This window comes from Carlito syrichta, unplaced genomic scaffold (assembly GCF_000164805.1).
Source record: "Carlito syrichta isolate Samal-C Ts95f unplaced genomic scaffold, Tarsius_syrichta-2.0.1 Scaffold307839, whole genome shotgun sequence".
NCBI lineage: Eukaryota > Metazoa > Chordata > Mammalia > Primates > Tarsiidae > Carlito > Carlito syrichta.
In genome coordinates, this window is record NW_007251935.1 from 72664 (window position 1) to 88119 (window position 15456).

A 15456-nucleotide genomic window follows, 5' to 3' on the forward strand; every position below is an offset into this window, starting at 1 on the left:
CCCGCGGGAGCGAGACCTGCCTGGGCAACTTGGTGAGACCTCATCTCTACAATAAAAATTTTTTAAAATTTAGCTGGGCGTGGTAGTGCACACCTGTAGTTCCAGCTACTTGGAAGGCTGAGGCGGAAGGATCGCTGGAGCCCAGCAGGTCGAGGCTGCGGTGGCCGGGAGCGGCCACAGCACTCCAGTCTGGGAGACAGAGTGAGACTCCAACTCAAAACAAACAAACAAAAAGATGTGGGGTACAATTCAAGGTTAGGTACATGTGGTCATCATATGGGTAAAATCCGAGCCTCCCTGTGGTCCCCACTTTGCCTGGTTTGAGATCAATTACCCTTATTGATGCTGTGTGTCACCCCCGACCGCTCTGGCAGTGTCCCACTATTGCCAATCAATTCCTTTCTTATAGAATTATGATAAATGTTCAAGGTCTGCCTATAAGTGAGTATATGTCGTATTCAGATAGTTGTTTATGTGATAGATCACTAAGTATTACAGACTCTAAACTGATAAATATATTTAAAGCCACAGAACTGATGACATCACCTAGAGTGAAACTGTGGTTAAAGCTGAGAGCCCAGGACTTAATAGCAGGGCCCTCCAATATTGAAAGGTAGAAAAGAGATTTATAAAAGAAGACTAGGAAGCAGCAGTCATGAGAGGAAAACCAATGTAGCACGGTATCACAGAAGTCAAGAACGAAAAGTGTCTTGAGGAGAGGGTTTACTATGCTGAATACTGTTGAATTCAGAAAGACAAAGAAGTTAGACTGGATTAGGCAATATGAAGGTCATTGGTGACTTAGACAAAAGCCATTTCAGTCAAGTCATTGGGCATAAGTCATCCTAGAACAAGTTGAAGAGTACATGGAATATGAAAAGGTAGAGAAAACTAGAATATTCTCACTTACATTAATTATCAACTAACTTTTAAAAACATAACTTTGTTTTAATTAATAATGTCTGTGAAATCTTGGGTTTGTGGTGTGGTATGTGTGTATTATATTAATATATAACTATTAAAATGTGTACTGCCTGAAATTACCTCATTAACTACTAACTGCACATGTGTCACACTTTAAGAAACAGACTTACCCTGTTAATCCATTAATTCTCAAAGAGGGGCCTGGGAACTTCTAGGGATCAGCAAGAATTTTTAGCAGGAGTTCTTAGACCACAGTTCATCTACATGGGAAGTTTAAGATTGTGTGAGTTTTGAGCGTGTGTGTATGTGGGGGAGGGCACCTATAGTGTATCAAAAGTGAGGAGCAAAATTGACCCAAACAAGTTGAAAACTTAGGCCCACACAAAAAACTATACATGGAGGTTTACAGAAGCTTTATTCATAATTGCTAAAACTTGGAAGCAACCAAGATGTCCCTCAGTAGGTGAAAGAATAAACTGGTACATCTAGATAATGGAATATTATTCAACACTAAGAAAACAATGAGTTATAGAGCCATGAAAAGACATAGAGGAATCTCAAATGCATATTACTAAGTGGAAGAAGCAAATACTGTATGAGTCCAACTAAATCATTCTGAAAATGGTAAAACTATAAAACAGTAAAAAGATTAGCAGTTGCAAGGGGTTAGGAAGCAGGGAGGGAAGAAAAAGCAGAGCACAGGGGATTTTTAAACAATTTTTGTGTAGGGACGGAGTGCGGGGAGGGGAGGGGAGGTCTCACTATGTTGCTCACAATGGTCTTGAACTCCTGCCCTCCAGTGATTCTCCTAACTTGGCTTCCCAACGTGGTGTGAGCCATCATGCCCAGCCAGAGCATAGTGGAATTTTAGAGTGGTGAAATAATTCTGTATGATACTGTACTGTATGTAATACTATAATGGTGCACACATGTCATATGACATACATGCATTGCACATTTGTTAAAACCTATAGAATGGTTGGGCTCAGTGGCTCACGCCTGTAATCCCAGCACTTTGGGACGCAGAGGCGAGAGGATTGCCTGAGCCCAGGGGTTCAAGACCAGCCTGGGTAACTTGGTGAGTCCTCCTCTCTACAATAAATAAAAAAACTAGCCGGGTGTGGTGGTATATGCCTATAGTTCAGCTACTTGGAAGGCTGAGGTGAAAGGATTGCCTGAGCCCAGCAGGTCAAGGTTGTGGTGGCTGTGAGCATGCTACTACACTCCAGCCTGGGTGACAGAGTGAGACTCTGACTCAAAAAAAAAATCCCTACAGAATTAACAACACCAATGCTGAACCTTAAACTATAAACTCTGGGTGATAATGATGTATGAATGGAGGTTTATCAAACATCCACTCTGGTGGGCAATGCTAATTGTGGCAGAGGCTGTGTATGGGGTTAGGCCGGGGGATATAAGAACTCTCAAACTTTCTGCTACATTTTGCTATGAACCTAAACCTCCTCTTAAAAATAAAGTTTAAGCCGGGCTCGGTGGCTCAGCCTATAATGCCGCACTTTGGGAGCCTGAGATGAGTGGATTGCCTGAGCCCGCGGGTTCAAGAACCACCTGGGCAACCTGGCAAGACCTCATCTCTACAATAATTCAAAAAATTAGCTGGGCGTGGTAGTGCGTGCCTGTAGTTCCGGCTACTCGGAAGGCTGAGGCGGAAGGATCGCCGGAGCCCAGCAGGTCGAGGCTGCGGTGACCGGGAGCAGCCACTGCACTCCAGTCTGGGTGACAGAGTGAGACTCTAACTCAAAAAAAAAAATAATAATAAATAAAGTTTATTTTTTAAAAGTGTGAGGGGCAGCTGGGCTCGGTGGCTCAGCCTGCAATCCTGCGCCTTTGGGAGGCTGAGGTAAGTGGATTGCCTGAGCCTGAGGGTTCGAGACCCGCCTGGGCAGCGAGACCTCATCTCTACAATAAATCAAAAAATCAGCCGGGCGTGGTAGCGCATGCCTGTAATTCCAGCTACTTGGAAGGTTGAGGCGGAAGGATCGCCGGAGCCCAGCAGGTCGAGGCTGCAGTGGCCGGGAGCAGCCACTGCACTCCAGTATGGGCGACAGAGTGAGACTCCAACTCAAAAAAAATAAATAAATAAATAAATAAATAAATAAATAAAAGTGTGAGGGGCTAAAATGATGGTAGAAAAAATAACACTATGTAACACAGAAGTAATTATTAACTACTATCATGGGAAAATAGAAATGAAAGTTGCTTTATTAGGACCTTTATTACTATGTCTCACCACAGCTATTTAACCTATTTCCCACTACTATCACTCTTTTTTTTCTTTTTTCTTTTTGAGTTGGAGTCCCACTCTGTCGTCCAGGCTGGAGTGCAGTGGCACGCTCATGGTCACCCCAGCGTCAACCAGCTGGGTTCCAGCAATCCTTCTGCCTCAGCCTCCCAAGTAGCAAGAACTACAGGTACGTGCTACCACACCCGGCTAATTTTTTATTTTACTGAAGGGATGAGGTCTCACCAAGTTGACCCAGGCTGGCCTCGAACCAATATGCTCAGGCAATTCACTTGCCTTGGCCTCCCAAAATGCTGGGATTACAGGCTGAGCCACCAAGCCCAGCCTACTATCATTCTTAATTCAGTCTTCTAGCCGAACCAATCACATCTTTTTTTATTTTTTATTTTTATTTTTGAGTTGGAGTCTCACTCTCTCACCCAGGCTAGAGGGCAGTGGCATGCTCTTGGCCACTGCAGCTTGATCTGCTGGGATCAGGGGATCCTTCCGCCTCAACCTTCCAAGTAGCTGGAACTACAGGCACGTGCTACCACGCCCGGTTAATTTTTTTAAATTTATTTGAGAGATGAGGTCTCGTCAAGTTGCCCAGGCTGGTCTCGAACCCGAGGGCTCAGGCAATCCTCTCACTGCGGCATCCCAAAGTGCTGGGATTATAGGCGTGAGTCACCGCTCCCGGTCTTTTATTTTTTTCAAGCACATCTTTTTATACGACACTCTGTTTCACATCTAAGCTGTGATGCAAACTGTCCCTAAACCTACCTCTTGCCCTAGCTTCCATTCTCCTATTCTTAGTATTCTTGTCTGTTCAGGTTGAACTCATCTTCAAAGGTTTAAGTCAACTTCTTTTGTGACACTTACCATCTACACTAACCTGAAACATTCTCTTCCTCTGAAAACCCATTATGTTTACCTTAGGAATCACTAATTTCCGGCCCGACGCAGTAGCTCAAGCCTGTAATCCCAGCACTTTGGGAGGCCGAGGCAAGAGGATTGCCTGAGCTCAGGGGTCCGAGACCAGCCTGAACAACATAGTGAGACCTCGTCTCTACAGTAAATCAAAAAGTTAGCCGGGTGTGGTGACACTTGCCTACGATTCCAGTTACTTGGAAGGCTGAGGTGGAAGGATTGCCTGAGCCCAGCAGGTCAAGGCTGTGGTGGCCATGGGCGTGCCACTGCACTCCAGCCTGGGCGACAACTTAAAAAAAAATAAAAGGAATCACTAATTTGTCGGGCATCGTGATACATGCCTGTAGTCCCAGCTACCCAGGAGGCTGAAGCAGGAGGATTGCTTGAGCCTAGGAGCTTGGGGGCAGGCTGGGCTACATAGGGAGAACCTGTCTCCATAAACAAACCAACAGAGTTGCTAATTCATCTTGACCAAAATATTACTGTTCTCTAAATGTTTTATAGGCATTTGTTTCGTCTGCTAAATTAGATTGTATCTACTCCAATGCAGTGACTATGACATACAGTTCCTCCTGTAGATTCCAAAGTGTCAGAAACATAACAGGTACAGAATAAACATTAATCATAAGGTGGAAATAGAAATACCATCTACAGAGCAGGAGAGAATGAGGAAGAAAAGGAGAAATCAAGGCAAACACTGAAGGGGGCTTAAGAAAATAAAACAAGCTCACATCTCATTATCAACTTACTGGGCATCTGCTCGGGAGAGCCGAGGTTTATGGAGTTGTCAGCAGCACCCACCGCCACTCCATTGATGGAAGAACTGCAATCTGCAATGACTCCCAAGCAGGCTGAGCGTCCACAATCCCAAAGTCGTGCTGACCCATCCCGAGAACCAGACACCACATTCCTCCCCCGATCAACAATGGCTGTATCCAGGATACCTGGCAAGAGAAAATGGAAGAAGCAGTAAAGAAACTACAAGAGTAGAGAAGATGGAACTGCATAAATGTTCTTTTTATTATTATTATTATTATTATTTTTTGAGTTGGAGTCTCACTCTGTCACCTAGACTGGAGTGCAGTGGCCGCTCCCGGCCACTGCAGCCTCGACCTGCTGGGCTCTGGTGATCCTTCCGCCTCAGCCTTCCAAGTAGCTGGAACTAGAGGCACGCGCTACCACACCTGGCTAATTTTTGATTTATTGTAGAGATGAGGTCTTGCCAAGTTGCCCAGGTGAGTCTTGAACCCGCAGGCTCAGGCAAATCCACTCACCTCAGCCTCCCAAGGCACGGGATTACGGGCTGAGCCACTGAGCCCAGTTTTATAAATGTTCTGAACATGAGCATATGCTGGGCACGTTCAAGTGCTAGAAAAAAAGAAAAAACAGAAAGAGTCTCTGCTTCCCAATAGTTTAAAGACTAGCTATGAAAGATGGTCTTAAAAAGTTGGCTCTGGGTTTAACTTTTAGTGGAGTGTTCTACAGCAGTGGTTTTCAAGTTTTTGTTTTGACTTCAAAACCCTTTTTTAAAGTAAAAATTAAGTAGACACTGTAGAGAGTTCAGATTGAGATTCGCTGCTTTAAAAGATCCTGCTGCTTCCACTGATAATGGATTAAAAGGGTTAGCTCCTCATTTGAAAGAAAGAATATGACTTCTGGTTTTCTCCAAGATGGAGCAGCCCCATTTATTCCAGGTCCTTTCCTTTACGACTAAAAAAACATGGACATAGCAAGCACAGGAAGATTTGGAATGATAAAAAGAAGGTGGCAGACTACTCAGAGACTCATGACAAGACCAACATGGCAATGAGTTCCCTGGATTTCCTTACTGCCTCCCATATATCCTGAACAGAACACAACAGAAGCCTCCAACATAGAAAGGCCCACAGGTACAGATTAAAAAACAAACAAAAAACTCCCAGAAGAGTCTGTTGCCCCTAGCCAAAAGATTGGGAAGAGGTGACCTCACTGAATAAAAAACCATCTTGGTAACATCCACCCTACTCCAATAGACTCCAACAGAAAAACTGCTACTTTCCTCCCCCATGGTTTCAGAAGGGCTGAACAGTGTCTTCTACCCCATCCCCATGGAAGTAGGTGGTAGCCCTCCAATTCCCCTACCCAATGGGGTTAACAAGGTTAAGCAGGGTACTCTCAGCAGGGTACCTGGCAGGTACAGGTAGAAAAGGCAGGATCAGGTGGTGGGAGGTAGCACTCTACTTTTCCCAACTCCTCCCCTGGTGACAGTCAGCAGGCAACTGAGCTTATAACTCCACTAGAAGGCCACGAAGTGGTGCAAGTCAGTGTCCTACTTTCACCAAGAGGACATGTCGGCAGGACCAAGGAGGAAGCTGAACTCCTACCTCCTCTGTCTGCAGTGTGAGTCAGTGTGACTGTGAGGTGGTGTGAGGCAGTGCGAGGCGGTATAAGGTGATGTGAAGTGGTGTGAGGCAGTGTGAGGCAGTGCTCCACTTTTGCCAGAGTAGTGTTGGAGAAGCCCAGTAGGAAGCTGAACATTCGCATCTACTCAGTCCTTGTACCACACCTCAACAGAAGACTGCCTGCTAAAAAGGATGATAGAATTAAGATCTTCAGTGTTAGAATATAATGTCTAAAATGTCCATGGGTTTTAGAATTTTTAAAGCCCTTTATTATCCATCATCTGAATATATGCAATACTTGCTAATATTTGGTCTATAGCCTAGGAATACACAGCAAAAAGAGAGATAGTCATTATGTAAAGACTTGCAAAACCCAGGCACAGGTACAGAAACACAGGGTTGTACAGAGTAGAAAGGCAGCAATACAACCCTATGGTGATTCAGGCTGGGCTAGTATTTGTTTTATTAAAACTCATTTAACTGGGCACCGGCAGGGCTCACGCCTATAATCCCAGCACTTCAAGAGGCAGAAGTGGAAGGATTTGCTTGAAGTTCAAGACCAGCCCGGGCAACATAGCGATACATCATCTCTACAAAATTTCAAAAAAATTAGCTGGGTATGATGGGACGTGCCTATAGTTGACTACCAGTTATTCTGGAGGCTGAGGTAAAAGGACTGCCTGAGCCCAAGAGGACAAGGCTGTGGTGAGCCATGATTGTGCCACTGCACTCCAACCAAGGCAACAGACTGAGTTCCTGACTCAAAATCAGTCAATCAATCAATAAACACACATATAACCAAGCCTATTGTAGGTACCCAATAAATTATGAGTACTTGATCAAAGGTCACTTAGTTAATTGATGATCTTGAGCACACTCCCATTCCTCTTAAGATGAAGTGACTTCAGGTACATAAACCTTGACAAAAAACTCCACAGCAACTCAACACAACATACAGGTGACAATCCTATGTGATTAATCAAATGTCTCTCAACTCTTACTGGAAATGTCACTTTGAAACCTTTGTTCAGAAAAAAGATGAGTTTATGAACACTAACTTTTAAAAGTAGCAAATTTAGGGTCTACTTGGGAAAATATGATTAGAAACATCTCAGGTGGGAACTAATTACTACAGTGTAACTTACCAAATAGGTCCAATTTAAAATAAAAGCTAAATACAATTTACATAGCTGACAATAGTTCTGGAAAAATAAAATGTAATTCTCTCAATAATACATACTCTGGCTAAAGACCATTGAAGATTTTTTTTTTTTTTTGAGTCAATGTCTCACTCTGTTGCCCAGGCTGGAATACAGCGGCATGCACACAGCCACTGCAGTCTCGACTTGCTGGACTCAGGCGATTCTTCCACCTCAGCCTTCCAAGTAGCTGGAAATACAGGTGGGCACCAGCATGCCTGACTTATTTTTTGATTTATCGTAGAGACGAGGTCTCGCCAAGTTGCCTAGGCTGGTCTCAAACCTCTGAGCTCAGGCAATCCTCTTATCTCGGATAGGATTACAGGCTTAAGCTATCATGCCCAGCCTTAGAGATAAGATTTTTTTAAATAGCCTTCCCCTCAGAAAACGATATATGGAGCCAACATGTGTTGCTGCTACTTTGTTTCTTATTTACAACATATTTTGTAATTGGTTACTAAAGATTTTGAGTTTGAGAAATCTACCTTTCTACTCTAACTCTATAATACATTCAGCAAAAATCTAGCTAAAAAGGGATTTTAGAACTTTAAAGAATCCTAAGGAATAATAAGGAAGGAGCCTTCAGCTCTTATTAAGCAATCAAAGATCTTTTTGTATCTTTAGGAAAGTTTCAACTGCTATTTAAAAATGTTAGAGTTGGCCAGGCACAGTGGCTCATTTCTGTAATCCCACCACTTTGGGAGACTGAGGTGGGAGGATTGCTTGAGTCAGGATTGTTTGAGACCAGCCTGGGCCACATAGCAAGACATCATTGCTACAAAGATAAAAATAAAAATAAAAAATAAAAATGTTAGAGCTCCATGGAAGTAATACAAGCTTTTGGAAAAACCAGTTCTGAAAAGCACATACCCAAGGCAAGATTGCTACAGCAGTGGCTAGAGAGCTGTCACTAGTACAGTGTTAACTGTGTATACATTTTAAGTAACACTCAGCAAAGAGCTGCCATCTAGAGAGTTTCCCTTTCCTATAAAAGCAGAGCGGAAAATTATCACCTCTCTCTAATAAAATGTCACTGACAATATAATGGCATCTAGTGTGGGTCTTTTCACACTTACATGACAAGAATAAAGGAAAGAGGAGCCCTACAGGAGCGGGAATCTATGAGGAATTACTTTAGAAAGAAGCTATGAAAGTAGTAATTTCAAAACACCTTGTAATAGAAGCAGCCATAGCTAACACCTACCAGAAACTACCACAGGCTTTAGAAACAAACCAAACAGCTACAAGGCTTCAACATATAATCAAGACACAAAAGTAATTGTTGCCAAGAAAAGATACAGTTGAATCACCTATAAGCATTCCAGCCAAAATCTGAGAAATAATTATAATATTGGATGAAACTATTTGTTTTTTTGGTTTTTATTTTATTTTACTTTTATTTTAGATGAAACTATTCGTAAGAAATAGGAGCAAATTTTATATTTCTAGGTGTATATTTTTAGCAAGTTTATTAAAATTATCTAGTCTTACTAACATTAAATATTAACATATTACTAACATTTTGATGTCACTATGGAGCAATAAACATACATGTGTACATGGGAAAAAAATGGCTTGTGACTCAGATCTCTGAAAAAAATAAGACTTGAATCAAGCACCTCCTGTTACTTGGAGGCTGCATAGCTTATATCTAAGAAAGTGTCTAAGAGTTTGAAAATAATGGCCCAGCCGGGCTTGGTGGCTCAGCCTGTAATCCCGCGCCTTGGGAGGCTGAGATGAGTGGACTGCCTGAGCCCATGGGTTCAAGACCCGTCTGGGCAACTTGGCGATACCTCATCTCTACAATAAATCAAAAATTAGCCGGGCGTGGTAGTGTGCGCCTGTAGTTCCAGTTACTTGGAAGACTGAGGCAGAAGGATCGCCGGAGCCCAGTAGGTCGAGGATGCGGTGGCCGGGAGCGGCCACTGCACTCCAGTCTGGGCGACAGAGTGAGACTCCAACTCACAAAAAAAAAAAAAAAAAAAAGAAAAGAATGGCCCAAGTGCTGAAACTGTAACTTGCTTTCTTTAAAGTATTCTACAAATGTATGCATTTCCACTACCCTGATGAACAACAACAAAAATCCAACCAAGGGCTTATTATAAAAAATTAGGATTGCAAATGTATATCTCCAAATTTAACAACCTTAATTAAATGACCTGGACAACTTGGCTTCACACTGACCAAACTGATTTTTTAGCTACTTATTAATCTCATATATTATCTTGATTTCAGGCACTAAGTAAAAAACAAAGCAAGAATAAACTACTTTTAATTTATCTTTCCATTTGAAAATTTCAGAATAAACAGAGAAACCTTATCTCTGCATGTTAATTTACAGTAATTTGGCCAGGCTCAATGGCTCAACCTGTAATCCCAGCACTTTGAGAAGCTGAGGTGAGTAGACTGCCTGAGTCCGCGGGTTTGAGGCCAGCCAGGGCAACTTGGCGAGCCCTCATCTCTACAATAAATAAAAAATTAGCTGAGCATGGTAGCACACACCTGTAGTTCTGGCTGCTTGGAAGGCTGAGGCAGAAGGATCACCTGAGCCCAGCAGGTTGAGGCTGCAGTGGCCGTAAGTATGCCACTGTACTCTAGCCTGGGCATCAGTGAGACTCCAACTCCAAAAAATAAAATAGTAAAATAAATAAAAAAGAATACACTAATTCTTTAATTATATATATTAAAAAATATCTAAAGTATTAGGGGATCAATTACATAACTAAGTCATATTTTTTTCTATTGTAAAATGCCTCATCTACTAGAAATAACTATTTCTGCTTTTCACATTTGACAAGTACATTAAAATATAACAAGACTCACATTTCTTGGCAGATATTAAAGCTGTTTTATATTTTATATGAACAGTAATATTTGTTGTGTACTTACTATATGCCAGGAATCTGGCTAAGTCCTTCATATGTGCCCTCTCGTTTAATACTACTGTCCCCATTTTACACATGAAGAAATTAAGGCTCAGAAAAGTTAAGCAATTTTCCAAGGTCATACTTTGTAAGTGGCAGAGTTAAGATTTCAAACAGGATTTATCTGCCACAACTGCATGCTTAACTACTGTACTCTACTGCCTCCCTTACTATTGTGTTTTCATATACTAAACACAGAAGCAAGCCAGGGATTTAATTAAGCTTACAAAAAGCTATCCTTTACAATAAGTCTATATACACAACTTTATTCGTTTTTTTCTTTAGGGATAGGGTTTTGCTCTGTTGCTCAGGCTGGAGTACAGTGGCACAATCATAGCTCACTGCAACTTCAAACTTCCAGGCGCAAGCAATTCTCCTGCCTCAGTCTCCCGAGTAGCTAGGACTAAAGGCTCATGCCACCAGGCTAGCTTTTTTATTTTTTATAGAGACAGAGTCTCACTATGTTGCCCAGACTGGTCTCAAACTGCCGGGGATTACAAATGTTAGTCACTGTGCCCAGTCCTGTATTAGTTTCCGAAAGGTTCTCTGTAATAAGTATCAGGATATATTTAGACCAGTCTTTCTTGTATTTTCTTTTCATATAATGCTTATCGGAGACTTATCCTAAGTAATAAAGGAGTCTCACTCTGTTGCCCAGAATAGAGTGCAGTGGAACACTCACAGTTACCAGCAGCTACATGCTGGGCTTAGGCAATCCTTCCACCTCAGTCTTCCAAGTAGCTGGAACTATAGACATGCATCACCATGGCTGTCTAATTTTTTTATTTATTGTACAGACGAGGTCTAGCCAAGTTGCCCAGGCTGGTGCTTCTCTTATTTAGTTACCACTTGTGACCCATTAAATGTAACAAATGCAGGTAATAAGTTTTCTATTTTTCTTTTTGTATGGCTCATGGCTTTGGCTTTGGCTAATAAAAAGCTGGCATACTCTTACCCCTCACTTCAGGACTTTCTTACAAGGCAAAAAGAATGAAACAACTACATGAATAAAAGCTTAAATCTAATCTCACATTCTGCTATTCTCTGTAAGCTAAGGGTCATATACATATTGTTAGGGAGATCTGAAGAATGTTGGAGACTTAGTGAAGATTCATGTGGAAGGCACACTAACTGCAGTGATCCAAAGGTATTATTCATAAACTGAATGTCCATCGATGTTGAATATGTATCTTGTTAAGCTAAATGTGCAGTCATGACTTGTTCCACTGAAAAGTTTCCCTGGGCTCCAGGAATCCCCAATTTTGTAGGCCACTCTGACTCCTGAAACTTGTCAGTTCTTTAGGAAGTGATGAGTTATTCAGTAATGTGAGGAAGGCTCTGAATATTATTTCCATTCCCTCTCAATGTTCCCATTTAAATTACAGTCATAGAAATAAATCATTTATTTGCTAAGGTTAACATGCGTGTTGCTAGATCAAGTACACTCAATCTAACAAACCCTTATAAAGAAATATTAAAACTTAAAATTTGATCTCCACATACAAGTTACTCACAATGTAGTGGGGGTTCACAAGGCAAAAAACACAGGGTTAAATACCATAAGTACAGGGTAATAAATTAACTCCCAAATGAATGGTATAGACAATACGTATTATGTTTCAAAGGAGGGATCAAGGTAAGGCATTATTAGGGAATTATTATTACATTTTTAAAATATTCAGCTGGGTGTGGTGGCACGCCTATAATCCCAGCACTTTGGGAGGCTGAGGTGAGAGGACTGCCTGAGCCCAGGGGTTCGAGACCAGCCTGGCAACTTGGCAAGACCTCATCTCTACAATAAGTTAAAAAATTAGCCAGGCATGGTGGCGTGTGCCTGTAGTTCTGGCTACTTGGAAGGATCGCCTGAGCCTAGCAGATCAAGGCTGCACTTGCCGTGAGTGTGCCATTGCACTCCAGGCTGGACGACAGAGTGAGACTCCAACTCAAAAAAAAAAATTCAAATTTGCAAAATTATAGAACATATTATCACCTTTTTAATAGTCCAATTAAGGATAAAACATCTAAATTAAATTTTTGTCCCACAAACCAACTAGTAAGTTTCAAAGGGAGAATGTTCTCACTCTGTCTCTACAATCTGATATTATCAGTTATATGGCTAATCCATTTAAAAAATATGAACTGTAATTTAAATTCATGGGAATCACCAAGCTCTGTCTTTGATCTTTGGTGACACAGTCATTCACCACCAGCATTCACTGTCATCTCAGCCAAAGGACTATCAATGAGAAAATTTAGGCAGACCTTTCACTCTTTCTTTTTTTCTCCAGCACATAAGAAGATGACCTCCTAGGGAGGATTTTTCTTTTCTTTGTCAATTGTGGAAAACAACTATTTGTGTAAAACAGTTAGTTCTAGATAGCAATAACAAGACTGACTAGCAAAAAAATTTCTAGTCCTTGGGGAAATAATAGCTCATCTAAACGGCGAGTTGGGTAAATTATTTCTGTGTTTGTGAATAGCTTGTTTCCAACTTTTTGGTGAATCATCTCTGGGGATCATTAGAGAACTCCTTTGAAGAAACCACCCTTCATACCTCCTTTATGACCTTTGAAGGTCACCACACAGCTAGCATCTTCAGCTGACCAGATCTTCAGCTGGGCATCCATTCCCCCACTCAGAACCACAAGGCCTGACGGGAAAAACCTGCAACAATTCACATCAAACACATGTCCTTCCAATACTCTCTGGAAAAACAAAAGAAAATTCCATGCTAGTTCTCTTCTTGTCCATCCCTCGATGTTTTCTCACCTCCCATATCTTTGGTTCCTTAAATGAAATACCTACTTGCTATATCCACATGCTGGGTTTTAAAACTAAGGATGTCCAAAGGATCTTAGTTCATTTGTCTACCAGGTAGTGTTCTAAGAGAGACTGGCTTCCTTTCCTGGAATTCAGCTGCAGATCTTACAGAAATGAATTCCATGGCTCTCACAGTCATTTCCAGGTCTATTTATTTATTTATTTATTTATTTATTTATTTATTTAGAGTAGGAGTCTCACTCTGTCACCCAGGCTTGAGTGCAGTGGCATGCTTACAGCAACTGTAGCCTTGCTGGGCTCAGGCGATCCTTCTGTCGCAGCCTCCAAGTAGCTGGAACCACAGGCATGCACCACCAAGCCCAGCTAATTTTTTGTTTTATTGTAGAAATGAGATCTCAGCAAGTTGTCCAGGCTGGTCTCAAACCCATGGGCTCAGGCAATCCTCTTGCCTCAGCCTCTGAAAGTGCTGGGATTGCGGGCATGAGCCGCCACGCCTGGCTCTAGGTCTACTTCTAAGTATAAGAAGCTGATGAGGCTTGGGGACTCCTCTACTCATCTCATCTTAAAATCCTCTGTATAGGCTGGAGACTCAGCCATATAGTCAGTCTAACAGCCTAGATATTCTGTCTTGGAAACCCATCACCGAAGGCAGTTCAAACCAAGGGAACACCCACTTACACATTCAGTGTCCTTCCTCAACTGCTCTAGCCCCACTCTGTTCTGGCTAATCACTAAGATTGAGAATGATTCTCCAATTAACAAATGCAAGAACAGAGATCAGCTGAAGTGCAGTGGTCCTACATTTTTTTTTTTGAGTTGGAGTCTCGCTCTGTCGCCCAGACTGGAATGCGTTGGCCGCTCCTGGCCACCGCAGCCTCTACCTGCTGGGCTCCGGCGATCCTTCCGCCTCAGCCTTCCGAGTAGCTGGAATTACAGGCATGCGCTACCACGCCCGGCTGATTTTTGATTTATTGTAGAGCTGAGGTCTCGCTGCCCAGGCGGGTCTCGAACCCGCAGGCTCAGGCAATCCACTCACCTCAGCCTCCCAAAGGCGTGGGATTACAGGCTGAGCCACCGAGCCCGGCTGGTCCTACATTTTTAGAATGAGCCACTCTTCCTTCCATGATCAAATCCATGGTTTCTCAGACCACCCTTCATATATAAGACTCTAAAAATATATCTAAATCCTTTACTCTGAGTTCTCCATTGAAAGCCTGCCAGATCTTCATGCTTCCATCAGTACTAGAAGACACACCAAGGCCTCCTCCACTGGAAATGTCCAGGCATGTTATCTGTACAGAAGACAAAATAATCAATGTGTAAGAAATAATGAAATGATTTTTCCCTTGAAATATGTTATATATCTCCCTTATTTCACATTCTTCCAAAATTTCTTCAAGCCTATGCCTTCCAACATAAAAGACACATGTTTGATGTAAAAGTTGAATTATTACCACCAACCTCCCAACAAGGATGGAGCCAACACCTTTCATTTCTTCAAACAAAAAGGTATTCCTGCTTCCACTGATTACTACAAGGACTTTGGCTTTCTTCTAATAAACCATAAATGGAAGACACAATATATAATTTCCAGTTTTTTACTCACATTTGCAAAGCAATCTAAGAGCAAAAATTCAACTAGGATTTTTGTTGTTGTTGTTTTTGTTTTTGTAGAGATGGGGGTCTCATTATGTTGCCCAGGCTGGTCTTGAACTCCTGGCCTCTAGTGATCCTCCCACATCCTAAAATGCTAAGATTACAGGGGTGAGCCACTCCTGCCTGGCACCAACTAGGGGTTTAAAAAGATTTTTTTTTTCCCCATAACATCTTATATTTATGTTGCCTACCTATACCATTAATAGCAGTGTTTTTAAAAGTTCATTTTTGTCAAGTCTTTACAAAGCAATCAACTTAATTCTCAAAGAAATAATTGCTCTCTGCCTTTCATACTCCTATTTCATTGGTTTAATTAGCTTATTCAATTAATTTTTATATATATATATATATATATATATTTTTTTTTTTATTTTTTTTTTTTTTGAGTTGGAGTTTCACTCTGTCACCCAGACTGGAGTGCA

General features: G+C 41.8%; 1 protein-coding gene across 1 annotated transcript in view; it reads right to left on the reverse strand.

Moving 5' to 3' along the window:
- PAAF1 (proteasomal ATPase associated factor 1) overlaps window positions 1-15456 on the reverse strand; it is a 50966-nt gene that overhangs the window by 20208 nt on the left and 15302 nt on the right. Inside the window, exons 5-7 of the mRNA XM_008064662.2 lie at window positions 14572-14670; window positions 13152-13302; window positions 4843-5037 (exon numbers count right to left, since the gene is read on the reverse strand). Coding sequence (XP_008062853.2) covers window positions 4843-5037; window positions 13152-13302; window positions 14572-14670 — 445 coding nt within the window. The remainder of the gene's footprint in view (window positions 1-4842; window positions 5038-13151; window positions 13303-14571; window positions 14671-15456) is intronic.